Here is a 22442-nt window from a genome sequence, read left to right as displayed (position 1 = left end):
ATAACCTTTCAAAAAAGGAAGGAAATCAAACCTATGCTCCTGTCACATCCCAGTTTTCCCCTCATCCTAAAAAAACAAAAGCCCTGTATGTACAAACCACAGTACCAGCAGTCAAATTTGGCAGGAGGAAACTCAATAGACACTCTAAGCTGTTAATTAATACTTACATTTAAATTTCTGTAAGTACCTTCCAAAGAGTATTTCAGCTGTAGGGTAGAACATATTTCAGGACAACAAACAATCAGTTGGAAGAACGTATTCACATTCTTCTACAAAATGACAATATCCATGGACATGGGAAGAGTAAAAGATACCATCTACTTAAGGATTCTTTGAGGCATGTCTTTGATATGGCCCCTCACAAAATTCTTGCCACTCAAAGAAATAGTTCATTATTACATGGATGAGGAACTGTTTGGATGACTGCATCTGAAGTTTCAATGAAACTAAACCCAAAGAGTCAATGGCTTCACACCTCTGTGGAAAACAGTAATAAGCTGTGTCCCTCAGGAGCATAAAATGTGACAAACACTACGCAAGACCTTCATCAATAGCACAGGAAATGGGACTGACTGTGCCTTCTGCAAGTTTGCAAATGACACCAAGCCGTGCAGTGCAATTGATTCACTTAAGGGAAGGGGTGACATCGAAATGGACTTTGACAGGCCTGAGAAGTGGGACCATCTCATGAGGTTCTCAAGATGCTCCACAGGGCCAAAGGCAATGTCTGGCACCTGAGCTGTGACAATTCCTAGACTGGGGGATGAAGGGCTTAGGAATGGCCCTGCTGTAAAGGACTGGCAGGTGCTAGAAGATAAATCATTGGATTACTGCATCTGCAGCCCAGAAAGCCAACTGTATCCTGGGCTGCATCAAAATAATTTGGCCACCAGGTCAAAGGAAGTGGTTCTGTTCCTTTTCTTCCCTCAACATCATGAGATGCTTACTGGAGTACCATGCCCTGCTCTGGGGTCTACAGTGCAAGAAAGACATTAACCTGCTACAGCAGGTTCAAAGAAGGCCAACAAAAATTATCCAAGAGGGCTGGAACACCTTTCCTAAGAAAAAAAGACAGAGTTTTAGTCTGAAGGCTCCAAGAAGACCTTACTTTGATCTTTATATACAAAGTGGGTCTGTATGAAAATTTTTACCAGGGTCTGTAGCTACAGAACAAGGCTGTGGCTTTACAATGAAAGGTGGTAAGTTTACAGTGGACACAATGACAAAACTTTTATGTTGTGGGTGGTGAGACACTGGATGCCCCATCCCTGGAAGTGCTCAAAGTCAAGGCTGGATGGGATTTTGAGCAACCTGTCTCGTGGAAGATGTTCCTGTCCCCGTAACAGAGGGGTTTGATTTGATCTTTGAATGTTTCTTCCAATCCAAACCTTTCTATCATAGGTAAACAGATTTATTTATGAAATACCAAATATGCGCTGCTTACTGCTCCATTTTCCAATTTTGCTTTGGCAGCAGCTGTCATGTTTCCTTCTTAATGCTTCTACATGTTTCTTTTTCCTTGATAATATCACCACACAAAGTGTGTTAATAGTCCCCACAAGACACTTCCTTCTGACCTATTTCAACCTTAATCTTCAGTATCACTACAGCAATTTACAAAACTAAGGTCTGAGTTTGCTTTCTTTTGCTGACTGTATGCAACTCTGAAGAGTGGCTGATACACCAGACAGCTGAGATAACATTTACAGACAACTCAACAGGCTGGAAAAATGGACTCTCAGGAAACTCATGACATTCAACAAGGGCAAGTGCAATATCCTACACCAGGAGGAACAATACCATAAACTCATATATGTTGGGATCCACACAGCTAGAAAGCAGTTTTGCAGAAAAGGTCCTTCCATACCAAACTGTGCATGAGCCAGCAGCAATGTTCCCTGGTGGAAAAGGAGATGAATGGCATCTTGGGCTGCATTAGACAATGTATTGCTAAGTCTAGGGAGGGGATCCTTCTTCTTAGCAACGTATTGCTAAGTCTAAGCAGGTCTAGGGAGGGGATCCTTCTTCTCTACTTATCACGGTGGGAACTACAGCTGGATTACTATACCCTGTTCTGGGTTTCTTCTTACAAGAGACATGAACAAAACAGAGAGCATCCAACAATATGTCTAGAGATGGCTAAATAGTCCCAGATCTCTCAGCCCCACCTCATATGACATACCCCAGTCCCTTACCTTTATAGCCCATCACCGTATGGCTCAATGAAAGACAAAAGGCAATGGGTAGAGACTAACACATAGGAGGTTTGTCTTGAACATTAGAACACACTCATTTTTGACCGAGCCCTTGCACAGGCTACCCAGGGAGCTTTGGAGTTTCCACCTTTGAACATACTCAAAAGCTGTATGGACATGGTCCTGCATAACTGCCACTAGGCGGTCCTGTTTCAGCAGAAGCATGTAGGTCAGATGACCTCCAGTGGTCTCTTCCAACCTTACCAATTATGATTTGCAGACTGCAGAATCACAGAACACCTGAGGCTTCAAGGGACCACAGGGGGACATCTGGTCCAACCTCTCTGCTCAAGCCAGGTCATCCTAGAGCACATGGCACAGGATTGTGTCCATGTAGTACTTGAATATCTCCAATGAGGGAGATTCCAAAACCTCTGGACAACCTGTTCCAGCACTAGGTCACCCACAAAGTAAAGAAGTCCTTCCTCATATTCAAATGGAACTTCCTGTGCATTAGTTTGTGACAGTGGCCTCTTGTACTATTGCTCGGCACCACCAAGCAGAGCCTGGATCCATCCTCTGACATCTTCTCTTCAGATACTGATAGACAATGATGAGGACATCATTGTCACCTCAATCATCTCTTCTCGAGGCTGAACAGGCCCAAGTCTGTAAGCCTTTCTTCATAAGTGAGATGCTCCAGTTCCTTTATGAACTCTGTAGCCCCCCTGCTAGTGACAGGCCTGCCACTAGACCACATGCCAATTCTCACTGTTTAAACAAGTTTTAGAAAAGTGAGTCAGGTACCACTATAATTTCTTAATTTTCTAACCACCTCCTTTGAAATATTTGTTTATTTTGGTCAATTGGTTTCCTTGCTTCCTTATCTTTTAAATCCTCTATTCTGACAGGAAGAAAACCACACTCTATGACAGTAAACAAACTCTAAAGTGCCTCCCACTTCATGTCTAGCTAATGAGCCAAGAATGTGAGTTTGTAGAAGTTGTTTGAAAACTATCTTTATGTGAACAAGCCACAGTGCCTAATGTGGGAAGAGAATGTCCCTTCAGAAATAAAGAACAGTGTCTTCACCAAGTCTTCTCCATCTAAAAACCACATGAAATGCCATTGTACTACAGAAATTTAAGTCCATAAAACGACAACATTGACAAAAGCTATTCAAAGCCGTATATTTCACACAAACAGATTTTGTGTGGCAGTGGCATGATTATTTAATGGCCCAACTGTCTCATGGGTAAAATCCTGTTCCTTTTTCATGCTTTATTAAAGGAGATGTATAGGTAGTGTCTTGGGGTCCTCACACTGATTTTCCATTCCCACAAAAGCAAATGAAACCCCACAACTTTGCTGGGAAGAAAATTTATGTCAGAAAGCAAATATCCAAGTCAGAAAGAAGATGTAAGTTAACTCAAGTCTGTTGAATTTCTGAACAGAAAGCTCTTCAAAGTTTTTCCCATTTCCTGTTTTCACTTGTTCAGACAACACAAACCACACTAATAAGTATGAATTGCACAACAACATTTTTAAGCAGTGAAGAGTTGCATAAATTGCTTCTCATAAAACAGAAAACTGATATTATATTGGGATAAAGGCACCTTGCCATACACATTCCCCAAACATTCCTTTTTTCACAAATTAATTTCAGCTCTAAGGTAACTGAAATAAGACAGAGAAGCTGTATTTCAGTGCTCCACTGTAAGTACAGTAATCTCTTGTGTCACTTTAACTATTAAAATAAAAAAAAAATAAGATACAGAAAGTCCAGCAACATGCTCAAAGTAATCCATGAACCTACTTCAAAACAACATGAAGCCTAACTGGAAGCCTGTACCCCAAGGTTCAAAATGACACCACTATTGTTTAACTTGCTTATTAGTGACTTGGACAAAGCAACAGATGCCTCCTCAGCAGGTCACTGATGACACAGAGCTGGAGCAGTAGCCATACCCCAGAGTGCAGCCCTTCAAAAGGGCCTCAAAAGGGTGGAGAGATAGTCAGAGAGAAACCTTCTGAAATTCAACAAGAGCAAATACAGGGTTCTGCTCTGGGAAGTAATCACCCCAAGCACCAACACAGGCTGAGGCTGATCTGTTAGAAAGCAGCTCTGTCGAGAAGAACCTGGGGGTCCTGGTGGACAACAAGCTGTCCATGAGGCAGCAGCGTGTCCTGATGACCAAGAATGGTGTCCTGGGATGCGTTAGGAGGAGCAGTGCCAGCAGGACAAGGGAAGTGATCTGACCCCTCTACTCAGCCCTAGTGAAGCCTTCACCTGGTGAAATTATTAAGGTGATTAGGGAAATGGAACACCTCTTGTAAGAGGAAAGGCTGAGAGAGCTGGGCCTGTTTGGCCTCAAGAAGAGACGATGGATGGGTACTCATGAGTGTCTTGTCAGTATCTGATGGGAGGGTATCAGTGGATGGATCCAGGCTCTGCTCAGGGGTGCTGTGCAACAGGACAAAAGGCAATGAGCACAAACTGATGCAAATGAAGCTCCACTTGAACACAAAGAAGAACTTCACTGTGCAGGTGACCGAGCACTGGTACACAGGTTGCCAAGAAAGGCTTTGGAGTCTCCCTCAAGGAAGATATTCAAGAACCATCTGGACACACTACTGTGCCATGTGCTTCCAATCTTACCCATTCTTTGATTCTGATTCTGTACACACGTATTCTTTGGCTTGCATTCTGAAATATCTTCTGCTTTTATGAGAAATTTTGAATTTTTTCAACACTAAGAGAAAAAAAATTCTTCCAACACCAGAAATGCTTGGGTTGCTCTTAATTACATGGCCAGTACCAGTACATACACAGTACTTTTGCTGAATCACAGGATCCCACTCTTAAAGTTTAATACTATAGCTAGTTTTACACCTACGGAACTAAGAAACAGGTCTTCAATGCTTCCCAATGTAATTCAAAACACATTTAAAAATTAATATTCAAGAGTAATTTATTAATCATTGATTAGTTTCCACAATACCACTATACATTGCAAGGGAGAAAGGACCCTTAGTACAAATCTGAGCAGCAACTCTTGTCTTCTCTGGGCCTTCCTGTCTTACTGTAAACAGCTAGGTTTCACTGCTTTTCCTCCTGGCATCTTCAAGGGCAAGCCCAGGCATCAGAATTAGAAAGGTAAGAGATAATAACTTCATATCACTTTTGTTAACAGTAAATGACAGGTGTGGGTGGCCCCACCCAAGTGATTTGCCACCACACCTAGTGAATAAACCCATCAGCTGTTTTTCCACTAAAGTGACCAGCAATTAACTATTTAACAAATTTTTAGCAATAATTCTTAAATGGCAGGATTTCCCATTATCATAGACAGAATAATCATATAGCACTGGCAGCAGGACTGGCGTTTTCACCAGAGTAGGTCTGCAGTAGCAGCCTCTCTAGGCTGTGGAGCCTCTGTGCACATAGGCAAAGCCCTGCAGCAAGGATGCAGGACATCACCAGCAGATGGAATTTTTCCAGTTCACTGACATCTTCTCCCCAAGGTGCATTAACACTCTCCTACCATAGCTGCACCCACACAAAGGCTTTTGCTGATAGAAAAGGGTTTTCTTCCTTCCCCTGTGCTTTTAGGCAATGCAAGTCAACCCAAAACTCTGTAGGTTGTACCACATGCAGACCCACTGAAGTATGAGTAGAGCAACACAACAAGCAGTCCACAAACAAAAGAAGCCCTTTTGCTTGTCTAACTTTTTATGTATGTACAAGCAAACCATACTTTATATTACATATACACAATATTTTACATCTTATTATATCAGTAATACATCGTTACATACAACTTTTACTATATATTACATGTACTGTTCTGTGTATGTTACATATATATTGAGTGTTTATACTTCTATGTAAAAATACAGATCTTCAGTGTGTTTGTACATATAAAAAAATGTGTATTCCAGGGCTCATTTAATAACAATTCCTATCTCAAACACTTCATAGCAAAAAAAATCCCAAAAAACCAAATAGAACTGAGTCAGAAGACCATGTTTTTAAGGGTCCTTGTATTAATTATGTTATTTACCTTGTTTTTAACTTAGATAAAATCTTTTTGTTGTTTTTTTTTTATTTCTTAGGCTAAATTCTGAAGAAATAAGGGATAAACAGCAAAGCTGAAAGGAACCAAGAGAAACGGACTGCCAAAATAGAAGCGCCAGACAAGCCTTTTGTAAAAAACAGATGCCACAGGACATGAGGGCAGAATCAGAGTCACCACAAAAAAAAATTATCCTTGCTTGGAAAAACATGTCACCACCAAAGGACTTCCCAGACTCTAAAAGAAAGTAACAAATTCAGAACCACAGTCTAAAAGTGGCAGAAGATGACCTTAAAATCTCCTGGTCCACACAAGACAAAGGTTTTCTGAAACCAGTCATGTTCCTCTATCACTGTCAGTGTAAGTCAGCTCAAGAGCAAAGCTTTTCTTTAATTTTGGACATGTACATATTGCCTTCTCTGAAGGCTCAGATGCAAGCCTGAAGTCTCTAGAATGAAGCTGTCAGCACACACTGCTTCTGCTCTTCAGAAACTGCCAGCACATTTCATTTCTGTGGCAATCATAAATTCCTGCTATTACTCACCTTCTAACCTCAAATCTAGAATTTGCCTTTTTAGCTACTGTTAGCATACCACCACCATCCAACAACACTTCAAAAGCATGCTACTACTGCACAGTTGCCAAAAACAACTAGTTCAAGCATGCACCAATTTGGAAATTACTTACAGATATTACTCCAGAGGGTTTTATTACTGACGCATGATTATCTCAAAAAGTATTTATTTTCATTCCAGGCTCTTTTAGTCTCCAGAAATTTAACTCTTGCTGAACATGACTGAAATTATTAAGTGGCAAGGCTTTTTGTAAATTAAATTCCAGAAGTTAAACAGAGGATTTGAAATTATACTCACTATCATTTTGTCCCAGCTACTACTAACTACAAAAATATTTCAGAAACACCAACAAATGAAAAATATGACAGTCATAAGAAAAGCAGTGCACCAATCTTTATTTAGTGTTCCAAGACAAGACCAGAAGCTTGTATGTTTTCTCTACATACCACAACAACTTCAACATACCAAACAACAATTAATTCTGAACATGCATTTAAGCACTTTTGCTAATTCTTGCTTTTACTTTCTCACTACTGCTGCTTGTAAGTACTCAATCTGAAGAGCCAGTTAGCCAGCACCTTTATAAATAGTACAAGATACTGTTTCAGGTAGTTGAGTATTATTTTCAGGCAATTAACTGTTATACAAGATAGCGACCTTGGTAGTTCAGCAAGTACTCTGAAAAATTCAAAAATAATGCTGTTACTACATAGCAGAAATTTTGCAATTGAAACAAACTCTTACACATATTGAAAAGTTACTGTGGAAAAATACTGCGGAAAACTGCGGAAAAAACAGTCTTTGTTGTGCCTTTACTATTTCCTAAAGTTAGGCTAACTGCCTATGCTAGCCTCTCTATATTAAAGAGTAAGGAAAGCAAGCTTCTTGTCTAGTCCTCCCACAGAGCCCCTATCTCAAGTCTGTCCTGCCCTTCTTCCATGAAAAACACAGCAAAGAGGTTGCTGTTTTCTTGTACAATTCCAATGTTTAATATTTACATACTTTTAAATATTAAACATTGTGTCCCCATCTTCTTCCTCCACCTGCATATTCCTCTGCACCCCCCTACTCTCAAGGGACCCCATTATTGACACTGGCACCTAGTTAGATGTATATTTTGCCTGTGCAGTCCACATCACTCCCATCCATGTAGTGGCAATTAGTTCACCTCAGTTTATCAGTGTTTTCTTCTCAAAATCTGTATGGTTCATTCTTTGCACCACTTTTACTGCAAAGCAGGCCAACCTGCAGCTCTACATTGTTCAACATACTAACTCCCAACAACTTCCTCTACTCCTACTCATGCTGGGATGGGACAGCTCCATGAACATAACCATCCCTTCATCCTTACTCAACTAATTTCTTTACATTTCTCCTCATACACAGTCCAAGCTGAATTTTTCTTTTGTCTGCAACAACCAATTCAGCTCTCTCACCCAACTCCCTCCTCCCAACAAATCATATTTCCAACTACTTTCCAGATAAGTACTGAAGGTTACATCACATTTTATCTCACCCTGACTCTTTGTCTACTCCAATTCCCCCATATATCTCACTAAGCATGAAAGAAAAGCAGACATTTGTAAAAGAGAAAAATTATGTATATCTCTTCATTTTGTCTCCTTTTACTTAATAACTTCATTTTTATGAATATTATCCACTTTAACACTATCTTCAAAGTAGTTAAGCTATTCTGCTTATACACTTGAATCGAGAGGTGAGTTGAATCACTTTCTAGAGGAAGTAATACTGTCCTCTAGGATTAAATAACTTACGCTCTGTGCCAATTACATATATGAATACAAAAGCGTACTGCTCCACTACATTCTGCAAATTCTTGCTTTCAACTGCACTATTCCAGCATTTGTATCCAACTTCAGTCCCTTGTATTTCATCAAAACCACTCTTTCTAAACCAGTCTAAACCAAATCTTTTGGAGCCAAGTGTACACAAAATTAATCAATCAACTCTTCAATATCAAATCCTTCTATCTAACCCTTCCTGAAACCACATGTTCCAATTAGACTTTTTTTTTCACTATTATCACACACATTTTACCGCCAAACTTATTTCCCCTCTGCTGAAAAACAGACCAGTTTTGAGATCTACAGCATTTAAAGTGTACAAACTATATCCCCAACACCCACTCAGTAAAAAGGAATCTAGCAAGAGGTATCAACTCACATTTGGTACCTCAGATGCTATCTCATAAGAATCTGCCTTCTCTCTGCACTTGCATTTGCAGCTGCATATCTTCAGGTTTTAGCACTAGTTAACAGTATTTTTGTTTAACTGTCATACCTTCACTCCTTCCCTGAAAGCTCTTAGGCTTCACAAATTTGCAACTGTATACTCGGTCTCACATTTGACATGTAGTTTAGATACTAGATCTTGATGAGAGTCACCTGAAGTTCTTTTGTTTTTCTTTCTGGGCAAGATCCAAGGTGAAGCTTTTTCCATCCATCCCACACGAAGCCTTGCAAGACAAGGGAGGTCTGGCCTGCACCTCAATTCCATTTGACCTTTGGACACAATTTTGCCCTCTCCAGAATGACTGAGAATACCTTCTTCTGCAGAAAATTGTCTTGTTGAGACACTACCATCCTTGTTTAGATACTACCTTCCTCTATATTGCTGCTCCAAGATTCTTCATTTCCCATCAGTCCACAGTGACTGGGTGTGTGGGGGTGGGGTATCAAGAGGAAACCAAGTTTTATTAACACCCACTCTTTCATATTTTACACACTTTCTCCCAGATTTTCTATTTTGAGTAGGTCAAGCTACCAACACATATCAATACCACTTCCATATTTTTCTCCAAGTTTAGTGGCACTAACAGCAAAAATCTGACCATCGCTTGGGGACTGGTATTTTGAGAACACACACTATCATGCTGACAAGTACGTTCCTCCCTCGCTATCTACTTTAAACTGGTAAACTAAGTTGGGAGCCTTTGTATTCTAAAAGTGACTGCCATGAATCCTATGATAAAACTGTGGTTTCTATGTGTTCAAAAATATGATCAATAACCCAGGATGTTGCTGCACAATAGAGCTCCCATTGCCAGAGTTCAGTAATTTAGATTTGCAGTTACGGAGTTTATGTTAAAAGTGAGGAGAGTGTCTTGTTCTCGCTAGATCTCATTTTATCTAATTTAAAAGAACTAGGCAATTTCCCCTTCCTCAGCACATAATGCAGATCATGCCTGAGAAGGATCTCAAGTAATGCTACAGCTCCTTAGCTCTTCCCTTGCACTAAATTCTGCATTCATTTCTGCTCTAGTCTGTATTTCTATTTTATAATGAAACATACAGCCTAGTTATTTATAGGCTTTCTAAGGATTAACTACACACTCATAAGAATAAACCCTCAAGAGGTTAACCTCATCCTCTTAAGCTTCATACACTACAATCCCAGAGATAGCTGGCAACCACAGCCAAGAGAGAAAAAAATAATCCCACATCTTGCTAATCCTTTAGCCAATCACCTCATGCAACAGTGGAGAGGCCTCTCGGAGGCCAACAACTCAATCTGTCTCAGGAGAACTGTCAGTCCAAAAGATACATATTTCACTAAATCATTAGCAACCCACCTCAACAGGAAAAATAAGCCATACCTGGCTTCTCAGTGGTATGCTGAAATCATGCATCAAAATTACAGCACTGAAGAAAGTTTCCTGTTTGCTGCTTGTATTTCTCATTCAGATATTTGCATATTCTACTCATAAAACTAGTTTATTGATGATTGGGAAGTAAATCTAATCTTCCATTGTTCACACCTAGACATACCAATTTAACTGTCACTTATACTCACTAACATGAATCTGTTTTTTTCTAGACATATCTCAAGAAAACAAGCCCACAAAAAAACCAAGCAAACAATGAAGCAAAGCACAAAAAAACCCCAAACCACACACAAGAAAGCCAAAACAAGCCTTCAAGTTACACCATAGTAGTCTACCTAATTCTTTCATACCATGATCTAGATTCTTACTTAACTGCACAAGTGGACACTGCCTGGAGCTGCAGCAAGACCAAGGAGCTAATGAGGGCACTTAACCTTTCAGTTAGGATTTCTGCTTTGTTCATTATTTACCAAAATTGCTACTACATTCTAGTCTAATACAATAAATATTAAATGGTGCTATTAAAAAAAAATTGAAGAGACTGTTTAGCCACACTGCTAACCCATGGCTGACAGTAGAAGCCTTCAGGAACATGTAGGATGAGTCTAAGGCCAGGAGTATGACTGTTAATAACCAAATATCATGCTGGATTTTTTCCTGAAGTAAGAATTTTTAATCAACAGAGAGGATTAACACTGCTTGCAAGCTGAGTCCAAATATATTACTTTCTTAAAAAAAAGTGTCAATTTATTCATTCTGTTTTGTACATGCTTAATATACACCTATTCCAAAGCCTGGCTTTTGATTTTGTAGTCAAATTCTCTGAAAAATCCTGGTCCTGTGAGACCATAAGTCCCTATCCTCATAGTCTGTCCTCTAAGAGGCTTCCCTCTTTTCAACTGGAAATAAAAAGTATGAAATAAATATAGTTCAAAATAATTTTGTATTTCAAAACATTTTCCCCAGTAATTTAAAAGTCTTTGTTCCCTTCCAGAATTCACACATTGCACAGGAGTAACATGACTGTCTCTAACTGAAGGAAGCGAACTGGGAAACCCTTGAATCATCTGGTGCCAGGAAACAATGGCCCTTAAGGATAGAAAGGAAGAGGGGAAAAAAGGCAAATCCTGGCAAAAATGCAGAATTTTATTTACTTAAGAGAAACCAGGCAAGTTAATACCAGCTAGCAAAATGAAATTTCCCTCCTATCCTCAAGAATTATCATATGCATATATTTTAGGTAGTGTGACACCAGAAGCCCCTCGATCGCATCTTCTACTATTACAGATTGGTCCAGCCTATTTGAATCCTGAAAAGAAGTTTGATGATCTTTCATGCCCATAATAGGTGTCTAAACCGTTAAATTACTATATTTTTTCTTATCTTGAAAGACACTGCACTTTAGCAGCATGGCCCTTCCATTGTTCTTTACACTAAGTCGGGCCCCTGAACAATACTGACAGCTGCTATCAAACTGTGACGTGCTCACCCTCCGTGCAGCTGCTTCTTGTAGGAACAGACAGGCTTCTGATGTGTTCTCCCCTCTGGGGAAAGGGCTTGACACCCTGAGTGCTCAGCAAGAGGGAGCAAAGGTCCACTGAATTGTCAGCCTGATTTTATGCTATTCAGATTTTCCAGGACATACACTGTCCCTTTCAAACAAAACCAAGCATATGTCAGAGCATGAAACTTACTGTGCAGCACAAGGTAACTATTGATTAATAAGACTGTAAAAGATCACTGGGACATACATCTAATTTTAGCATTATGTAAATGCATGCACCTACATGGTCAAACAAATTTTGTGCCCAGCAGGTTAATTTCCTCACTCACAGTTTTGGATTGGTATGGCATCATAAGACACAGGAAAGTGTTTCTTCAGGTAAATCTTAGATGATTATAAAACAAAAACTTTAGAGCCTGGTATTCCTGCTTCCAAAGAGCTTCCCTCCCTGCTCCCCCAAAAACCCCAAAGTTCTTAATTGCATGTGGTACTTGTAGATCCTATGGGTTTTAAGACTGTATTGTGCAGACATTAATAAGAAGTAGATTACATGCTTGAGATAGCAAAATTTGGTTTGTCTAAGTAGCACTATTTTAAGGCAAAAAAGAATCTTTAAAAATATGTTTTAATATGTTTCCTTTTACTGCATAAACTGTTCTTTAAAACAAGTTTATAATGAAGGGTTTTCCATTCCATTTTCATACTTAAGAAACAATTTGTTTTAAAAAATGTAAGAAGGTACGATTCTCTAATCTTTGCTAATCAAATACCACAAATATACATGTGGTATTTCAAAGATCAAATCAGGTATTCATAAACTAATTCATTACACAAGTAAAGCAAAGAGGAGATTCTGACAAATACAGATGTAATTGTGTGGGTTTCTAAGATGTGATTAGCAAATCAACTAAGTAACAGTCAAAATTTGATACGAAGGAAAAACAGCACAGATTTGAAGGGGGGGGGTATGTTTATGCAAAGCTAATCTGTCAAGTGTAATAAAGCAGCTTGAATAAAATTTAAGCTGAAAATCCACTGAAGCTCCCCATTTCAGTGAGGAAAAGCTATTAATAAGAAATGAAGGTCACCCTCCCAGTTTATTTCACCTAATTGACTGCCAATAGCTTACCACAGGCAAACCGACTGCAGATCTGCAATTGAGAAACTGATGAAAGGAGCATTTTCAAGCTGAGGCTCATTCTTTTAATCCTCCCTCTCTCCTATTTTTTTTTTCCATCTCCAGTTGGGATGTAATTTTAAGCACAGATGGATTAACTGGTTCCATTGTCTGTAGACGTCATTGGACTATGGCACTGTTAATCCGTACAGCAGCATGTCTAATTATCATTACAAAGTGTCTGAGGGAACTATAAAGACCAGCAGGGCATCTTCTCACAAGCAATTAACATAAATTGATAAATGAGTAATTTGAATCCACTCAAGGCGCTCACATATGAATAAAATCAGAAAGGACAGGTTCTTGTTTCGGCTACTTCTTTCACTTAGTCAGAAGGGCAGAAAACATGAGAAATATTCCAGACTTAGTGGCAGGGGAAATGAACTCATGCGGTGGAAGGAATGTATAGTTCAAAAAGTTCATTAATACAAAGCAAATGACTTGTGATTGACAACCAGTCACAAGCAAGTAGTATTAACTTTTTTAGCATATTTAAAAGCACATTCTTGGTGAAAGGCTATTAGAACACTGTGTCAGACAATTAATACTACTTCAAAAGCAAGTGAAGTTTCTATTCAGTGGCTTACTAATTTAAAATTCATGAAAGATTCACAAGAAAGGGAAAGAGAAGAATGAATAGTAGTATAAGCTCCAAGAACTCAAGTGTCACAAAAAGCATGAGGTAAAAGTATCTAGCTCAACTGACATACAATACCCATAAATAAACAAGCAACTCTCCTAAAATTATATTTCTTGTAGAAAAAGTTTTGTTACATGCACCACCACTGGCCAAATTTATGTTCTGACAAAGTAAACTACTACCTTTATCTCTGCTAAAATCTGTGTGAAGCAAAAACACTCCAGCCAACACTGGGCATCAAAACAGTGCTAGATATCAAAACATTAAGTTTATTTTAAAAATAGCAAAGCAGTAAGATATGAAAGCAAGTTATACACACTGTAGGAGGTAGACCTGGAAGGCCACGTACCCCGATGATGGCATTCAATTCAGCCATGGTCACTTGTTTGGCACGTTCTACAGCTTGGGCCACTTGTTGCTGATGCTGTTGAAAGAAGAAAGGGTATAAGGAGGAATTTGTGTTAAGGTATTACCACACCATATCAAACCAGGATCACAAATACTTGAATAACCAGTTTGTCTGCAGAAGCCCACATAACCCATTGCAAGACATCTCATGCAGGTAAAAGGTAACAATGCCCTATTTTTCACCTGTTCAAAAGGAAAGAAGAAACCTGAAGGCAGCCAGCTTATCTCTTCCCTAAGTCCCTTCATTATGAGTTGCCTGGCAAATGAACAATCATTTTTAATTGAGCTGACAGGACAATGTCCACTTTAAAATAGTTTCAATTTTAACATTTATAGACTCTGTGCCCACATAGCAAAACCAACTGAAATTTCAAACAAGGAAAACTGACCACTGAAATCAAGAATTACAAACTTTGTACAAATGTAGAGTATGAAAATAACAAGCTTCAAAATGTAACAGCAGCTGCCCACAACATGCTAAAAATCACAGTCATTCAGACTAAATGTAGGTCTACAAACTTAAATAGTGTTTTGCGTATGAGCTAAACACTCACCTTTGATATAAATTATGTAGAGAACATAAGCATGCTTACTTCACTAGATCTACATTTGACAACTGAATATTTAATAAACAATCAACATGATTAGAAACAAAAGCATTTTCTTGTATTGCTACTATTTTACAGACTCCCACTCTCCTCAGGCAATGAATGAGGCTGAGCCATTGTCACTAGTTTGAACTCAGATTTGTAAGATCAAATTAGCAGGGGGTTTGCATACTTCAGCTATAACAGATGTTCCTTACACTTGTGTATTGTGATAAAATTAACTTCTTAAAACTAGCTAATTTGCAAACAGAAAAACAACATAATCACAATTTAACAGCTGAACAGTTTTACTTACTTCCTGAGACAAAAATGGGATGACTTGTGCACAAATTGTATTCAATCTCTTCGCGATTTCTGTCTACAGAGTAAAAGTATTTTGATTAAAAAGCTGCATTTTAGGGGGTTGGACATATTAACTAGTATACAGGATTATATTAACTTCAGACAGTGAAGAAAGTAACAAAATATCACCTATTTTTCATACTACTGCGAATATAAATACTTAATATACAATCCCAGTAACAGAAAGAGATTTTGTTAGCTACTCTAGGACATCTGCCATGTCTAAAGCACCTAATCTGTACACACATTCAGGCACAAATCTGGTCCTTGTATATAGTTCATTAATAAGCAGATCATTTTTGAAATCCATTAACTCCAAGATAAAGCCTTTTAAAAGGTAGATTTATTATTACTCAAATTATCAAGCAGTGTAACATGAAGGTAGCAGGAGTAGAAGAAAAATGTTTCTTTCATGATCAATTTTATCTGCCTATTAGAAGGTAAAACAATGGAAATGTACCATCAGGAATACAAAAGAAACACTAAAACAGAAGTGAGGAAGAATGGAGACAAAAAGCACAAACCTCTAAAATCCATATTGAAAGAGATTTAAAATAATGCAAACAAGGAAAAAAAAGAGATCAGAAAATGTGATAGCCTATAACAGCAAATTTGTGAAACCATGAACAGCAGGAGAACAAGGTTAGGAACCAGTAAAGAACAGAACAATCCTTCAGGGAAATCAACAGAGATTACAGCAGGACAAAGAGTTTGAGTCCCACTTTTCAGCAGCTTTATATATGTTGTACTTCTGTATCTCCCATTTTGTCATGTCAAACCTGGACTCCTGGTGGAGTAAAGAGTACTACAGTGGTCTTTTCCATTCTGTCTGGGCCACAACCATAAAACATCTATAATTCCATGTTTAGCTTTTAGTACTAGTACTACATACATAAGAGCAAAGTCAATACTTTGAAGTTACCAGCTTAACTGTTACTGGTTAGACTTAACTACTACCAAATCTGTTGGTATTTTTCTGTTAAAGGGAAAAAAAAAACCAAAACACATGTACTAATGGGCATTTTTCCACATACCTAGTATATCTCTCCAGAAAGCAGGGTACATCAGCTGTGGAAAGGTAGTCTGTTGCATAGCAATCTGTTTGGATGTTTAGGATCCAAGGACTTAATTGCCATAGACCAGTGGGAAACAAAGTTAACTTTGTTTTTCAGGAAGGAACAAATATGAATCATAGCAAGTGACAAGAGGGGATAGAGAAAGAATAAAGTAAGAAACTCATTCAGTGTCTACTGCAAAGTTCTTTGGCCTGTATGGGCTACACAAAAGTCTTCCTATTCTGAGTTAATGTCCTTATTGTTGCTATAAGGAAACAAAATGCAATCCTATTTTTAGTAGAGTCTCTAAAACATGCAAGTTGTCCATATTATTGGATTTTTCTGCCCCAAATCCCAAATATCTGAGCTATACTGTAATAACATAGCATACATGACATCAAACAGTAAAATAAAAATACAGTATCATGTGCACCAGGTTATAATTGTCTTCCAATTAAGGTCAGTTAGATATTTATTTTCTAAAAATAATCAACTTTTCCCCTTTCTACACCAATCTTCTGTTACTGTCTCAGTATTATCACACCTGATTTAGTGTCAGAACAGAAAAAAAAAGTGTATTCTTCTTAGTTTATCTTTACCAAAGCTGGGCATCATTGATGACCATATATGAACAGCAACCTTAATTCAACAGCAGTGCTAGATAAACTTAAATGTACATGCCATAAAATAAGTTTATTTTGAGATTTCTTGCTGTTGTTACAAGAGCCAGCTAAGAGACATCTACACTGAAAACTGAAATGACTATTCTATTAATCATAAAAAAGGTCTGCTTGCATTTAAAAGGCAGTTTGTCTAAGAAAGTTCACACACATTTTAAGTACTTAAAATTATTTATCTACTATGTAATTTTATGCACCTTCTGTTTGCTGCCCTCTAATATTAAGTAAAAAAATTTCATTCACAAACACGTTAAAAATATTTTTGTTGTCTAGCAATTTGTCGAAGTTAAGTTTTAATGCACAATTTATGTAATTTTGCTGGTTGTTTTCAGAACTGAGAAAAAAGGGACATTTGTTACTTTAAATGTAAATGCAACAGTTCAATAGACAATGCCAGTTTCCTTTTTAAGGTGAAATACCCTTGAGTATGCATGAACCAGTGCCTGTGAGTGTATACACATTCAATCTGGAAAGCAAAACCCCCTTCTGAAAGAGTCAAGGACAGTTTTGCTAATCAAGACTAGACATCAGTAACTGGTGTCATTAGAGTAAGCCCCCAGAACTGGGGCTCATGAATTTGAAAGTCTTAAAATAAAGGTACTTATCTCCTATTTCTAGAGGTCTTCAAATATAACATAACTATTACCTAACTGCTAATCTTGAGACATATAAAGAGGTCCTAAGGATGAACAAACAAAGGAAACTTTGCAGAAAGCTGCTCAAACATAGACAAACATGACTAATTGCTCATGTTCTGTGGCTCCTTGGTAAAGCAGGCTACAGAAGCCTGCATCTCTCATGAAAGTCCTCTGAGCTCTAAGGCAGCTCTTAGCAAAGCATCTGAAGTGCCCTTAATTGCTTGTGTTCTTAATGCAGAGCCTCTTGAATACATTCATTTTTAATAGAGAACTTGAGTGTGAGGTCCATCAAAGAATAACAAAACTACATCATTCACTGGTTCTTGCTGCTGTAATGATTGTCTTTTGATTTATTTGCAAATGACTAGCTTGTCAGACCCCTGACTGAAGTGCTACCCTCCTTTCTGAAGTCTCATTAAAAATTAACATGAAGGAATTCAGCTGCATTTTGTAAAATTAAGTTGAGCTGATGGATTTTTTTCTCTTCACATGTGTAACTTTTTTTTTTGCCTCCGTTCCATTTAGTTAAGGACTTAAATGTTTTGACCTAACCATTGCCAAACTCAAGTGTTTGTACTTAAGTTTGTCTTGCACACTTGTTAAAGTGAATTCTTAACATAATGACAAAGAACAAAGCAGCCAGACTAGTTACTAAATATAACACTCATTTAAATAAGGCTTTTTACTATGGACTTAAGCTTGTGTGTAGAATTGAATTCTGTTTTCCTTCTGCATTGTTAGAAAAAAGTATTGACCTGTTTTCCTTTACAGGGGTCTATTCCAGATAATTCTGCATTTTGATAGGCTGTACTTTCCAAAGTGCCACGTAAAGTATCATGCCTAAATTACCACAATTTCTTGAAAAGGACAGATTTTTGCAATGAAATAAAAAGGAAGTATTCAAGTTATATTTCACAGCAAAACAAACACCCATGTGTATTTTAGCTCTAATGTAAGAAGCCCTAGCTTATGGGAACCAGCAGTTTAACTTCTGAGTGAAGAACACAGACTTTCTCTGATGAGAATTAGTTAATCCCCTTTCAGCTTCAGAGGTTTCAACAGGAGTAATTTTGGGTTTGCTCCAACCAGTGTCTACCAATACTGATCCCAGTACTAACTTCAGCTGTAGGATCCATGGTGATTTAAGACAAAAATTAAATCTTACAACACATTAGTTTTAGCAATCACTTCACTGCAACAGCTGCTCCATTATTATTGCTGAGACTCATCAAAGCTGTCCAGATTCTATTTTACAAAGCAATGCTTAGCTAAAAATGTTCATTTTATGACAGAAGCTTGTTGTTCTTTCCTGCACTGAACTTCCAGTATCAAAGTTAGATCAGATCTAAAGCACTGTTCTATCACCAATTCTGAAGGATGGATTTATGTATCCTTATTTTTTACATTTTTATTTATGCTATTATTTTGATCCAATTTTGAAAATCAAATTTGTAATAAATTCAGAAAAATTCAGCTTAGTAACAACATGATTAAAAGTAAAGCAAAACCCACCAATGTTCTGATAATACCAAAGAAGCATGTCCTAATTAATTCCCTTCAAGCCAAAGAATCAGAGAATCAGCCTTTAATGCATGGAAAGGAATATACTATTAAAACACATTCACAAAAGCTTTAGAAGGTAATTCTTAAGCACTCTGCCTCTGCTTACACTTTCAAGGCTTAGAAAGCCAAGTACAACACTGAACTCCTCCTGGAAGGACAAAATGGACTTCCTGCCATTTACAGCATGTAACACAGTAATCCACAGGGGAGGAAAGGTCAACATCGCACTTTTGGTCATTACTGAATCATTTGAGATTATCTGTGGTGGAGATGAGAAGAAAATCGAAGCCTATGAGAATGCTGCAAATGGCTTGACCTTAGCCCAGTTTTCATCTCCATCTGTCTATAAGGCATGTGAATAAAAGCCCTCTTTATGGGACATGCTTAGCCTTTTTTTTTTAATCCCTGCTGCAAGCCAGAACTTATTCAAATACCCAAAGACTTGTAAAATGCAGTAAGAAACTGTATATTTTAGTCTTGTGCTGAAGTTTAATATCCATTTAGTGTTTTAATTTTTCCAACAGAATCACTGAAACAAGCAATGCACTTAAATGACAAAGCCTTTACTCTTTTTGTGATCAAGATCTTCAAAAACAAGAGAAAGCAGACACATTCAGAGAGCAATTACAGTAAAAAAACCTGTACTTCGTTGTTCTTCGCTTTCTATATTTCACTGCACTTAGTGCTGCATGCTTTGTTAATATTTGCTATAGTGAGACTCTAGCACCTCCAAAAATTAGTTGCTAAGAATTCAGGGGATGAGGGGATGTTGGAATTATAATTAAATCTCAAAACCTAAACACTCAAAAGCTTCAAATTATTAAGGCCAGCATTCTGTGAACTTTGCTATTCATGAGATATTGAATCCAGGTTAAGCACAGAGATATGCATATATTATGAATGCCCTTTTATTTAAAATTAATACACTACATTTCATTTTGGCAATGGCTGCAAAAGAAAAAAATAAAAATAAAGGCAACATGCCATTTAAAAGTTTAGGCCCCCATAGTATATCAATGTCAAAGAACAGCATGTCAAGCTAAGATTCAATTCAGGTAAGTGCCACTGCCAAATTTTCTTGTTCCCAGACGTGCTTTAAGATTATTTTATTGCTTAAAATTTAATTTGTTCCAACTTGGGTTTCCATGACAACGTCAGCTAACCCTGCAAATCATTTGGGTAATTGGATATCTTATCTTTCTATTGCTCTCAAATCCAATGATTCTGGAAGAACTGCAGCAGCCAATCAAATTTATAGGCCTCCTGAGTAATAGACTTGCACAAGTAGCCACATCCATCTCCCCTTTTACTGCTGTATTAACCAACCTGTGACAAACTGCGGAAGTTGGCCTTCCAACTGTATTTTAAATTATAAACACTGTCATCACTAATACTCTTACCAATAGGAAGGAATGAAATGGTTTATTCTCAACAGATACTTGATATTCAATCTGACAAGAAGCAATGGGTAGCATTCATTTCAGCAACAGAAATAATCTCTGTATTTTGGGCATAAACTTCGGTTTAGCATGACATGTAATTAATAAATACAGTTTTCCTTCTGCCCCATATTTGTACTACTCATTTTAACTGTGAGATCAGTCACCCACAAAATGATATTAAAATCGCAGAAGACTGGGATGAAAAATCTTTAGCATTAAAAAAAAACCAAAAGACCACTGTATTGCAAGTGGGAGTAGAGAAAGGAAGAAGTAGCAGAAATATTAACGGAATAAAAATTCAAAATTATAAAGCCACAGAATACCACATAGTTTCCAAAGCTAAATTAGAGAGCTTTAATTCAGTACCTAAACTACTTTTATCTGAATCCTCTTAGATGTTCATTTAAATTACAGAAAGGTCACAATAATTTAAACATAAGCTACATAAGATGCATAAGACAACAGCTACACTTGCCAAATATCTACTACAGATTTGGATCACATTCAATATATTTCAGATGTCTAATTTCAATGCTTTATAAAAATAGAGAGAGGCTGTGTGTAACTCTCAATGAACCACATACACAACTGCCCATCCCATTTACAGCTGTAAATCCTGTTGAAAGAAAGCCAACTGGCAACAAAGATTCTGTTGTCAGGATGTCGAAGTGCTCCTTTCACATATCTTCACTATGTCAAGACTCTTCTTAAACTTGGCTAAAGAGGGCAGTTACCACATTTCTCCTTTAATCTAACTTCAGCCCATCTTGCTTAAGCACTCACAACTACAAAAGGTGTGTTTATCTAAATTTTAGTTTCATTGTTTAGTTTCCAAGCCTAAGCTAACCTTAAATACACACAGAAGTATTTAAATCTCTAAAGTGAGCGCACAGCTTTGTTTTAATTTCAGCTTGTTTTCCAGGACACAGAGTTCCCACTTTTATTTATATTCCAAGAGATGCTGAGAGAATCAAAGGCTGACTCCAGTTCAGAAGAGGTCTTTGCCACCTTTGCCTCCAGGGACACAATTTCTTTGAACCATATTGCAGACATCTAGATAACTGCCAAACATCTCAACAACTAATCAGGCAAAAAACATTACTATAATACAAACTGGGAAACAACCAGCTTGGTAGACCACTACATCAGGTAGCTAAATAAACTCACAGCAGACATCCATCCAGTAGGAGAATAGCCCAAAGTATCAGGAGAACCAAGAGGTTTTTGGGAGAAACATAAGCTATCAATGAGTTCCCCTCTTCTCATCTGACTATGCTCTAACGAGTTGTTATGGTACTCTATAAGCAGCATGGTCTCCAAAATTATCCAGCACACTTTGCAGTAATATCTTTAAGGTCACTAAGAACTTGATTTACCCTGGACAACTAAGCAACACTGCACTACACAGTAACAAGGAGGAGCGACAGTGCACAGAAAGATAAAAAAGCATAAAAAGTATAACCCTAACTGCTACACTCCTACCAGGAAAGAGCACCAAAGGCCCTTCATTTAGTTTAGGATGTTATTTTACAACTGTTTCCCATTTTGCTCTCACTCCCATTAGACACATTGGAATTTCTGCAAATATCTTTTCAGTACTTGTCACACTGAGCCACTTGATTGGAATGGCAGTAGAAAGTCAAAGCTCTTACACATCCGGAGAAGTACCTGGAATAAGTTTCTAAAAAATTAGAACATAAAGTTTCTCAAACCAAGCACATACATTTACAGTATGCAAGTCAATAACAAAGCTCCCAGTCACGATTCTGTCCTAATCAACATTCAAGTAAGACTGTAACAGCAGTACAACTAGAATTTATTTACTAGAACAATAAGTATGCCATCCAACAAAAGAGAAATATTAAGATGAGGGTCTGAATTATGGGGCGAGGGGGTGGGGCGGGAAATAAAATC

The 22442-nt window shown here is 37.8% G+C and overlaps 1 protein-coding gene across 6 annotated transcripts in view; it reads right to left on the bottom strand.

Moving 5' to 3' along the window:
- The window catches only part of TLE1 (TLE family member 1, transcriptional corepressor), a 69163-nt gene that overhangs the window by 34203 nt on the left and 12518 nt on the right, over positions 1-22442 (bottom strand). For 3 of the 6 annotated variants that reach the window (XM_068176267.1, XM_068176270.1, XM_068176271.1), the window contains 2 exons: positions 15104-15166; positions 14112-14216 (listed from right to left, as the gene is read on the bottom strand). The exons of 1 other annotated variant lie outside the window; for it this stretch is intronic. In XM_068176267.1, the coding sequence (XP_068032368.1) occupies positions 14112-14216; positions 15104-15166 (168 nt within the window). The remainder of the gene's footprint in view (positions 1-14111; positions 14217-15103; positions 15167-22442) is intronic. 2 more of the 6 variants (XM_068176268.1, XM_068176269.1) reach the window with 1 other exon arrangement.

Source organism: Anomalospiza imberbis, chromosome Z (assembly GCF_031753505.1).
Source record: "Anomalospiza imberbis isolate Cuckoo-Finch-1a 21T00152 chromosome Z, ASM3175350v1, whole genome shotgun sequence".
NCBI classification, from domain to species: Eukaryota; Metazoa; Chordata; class Aves; order Passeriformes; family Viduidae; genus Anomalospiza; species Anomalospiza imberbis.
This window is presented reverse-complemented; position numbering and strand designations above follow the sequence as displayed.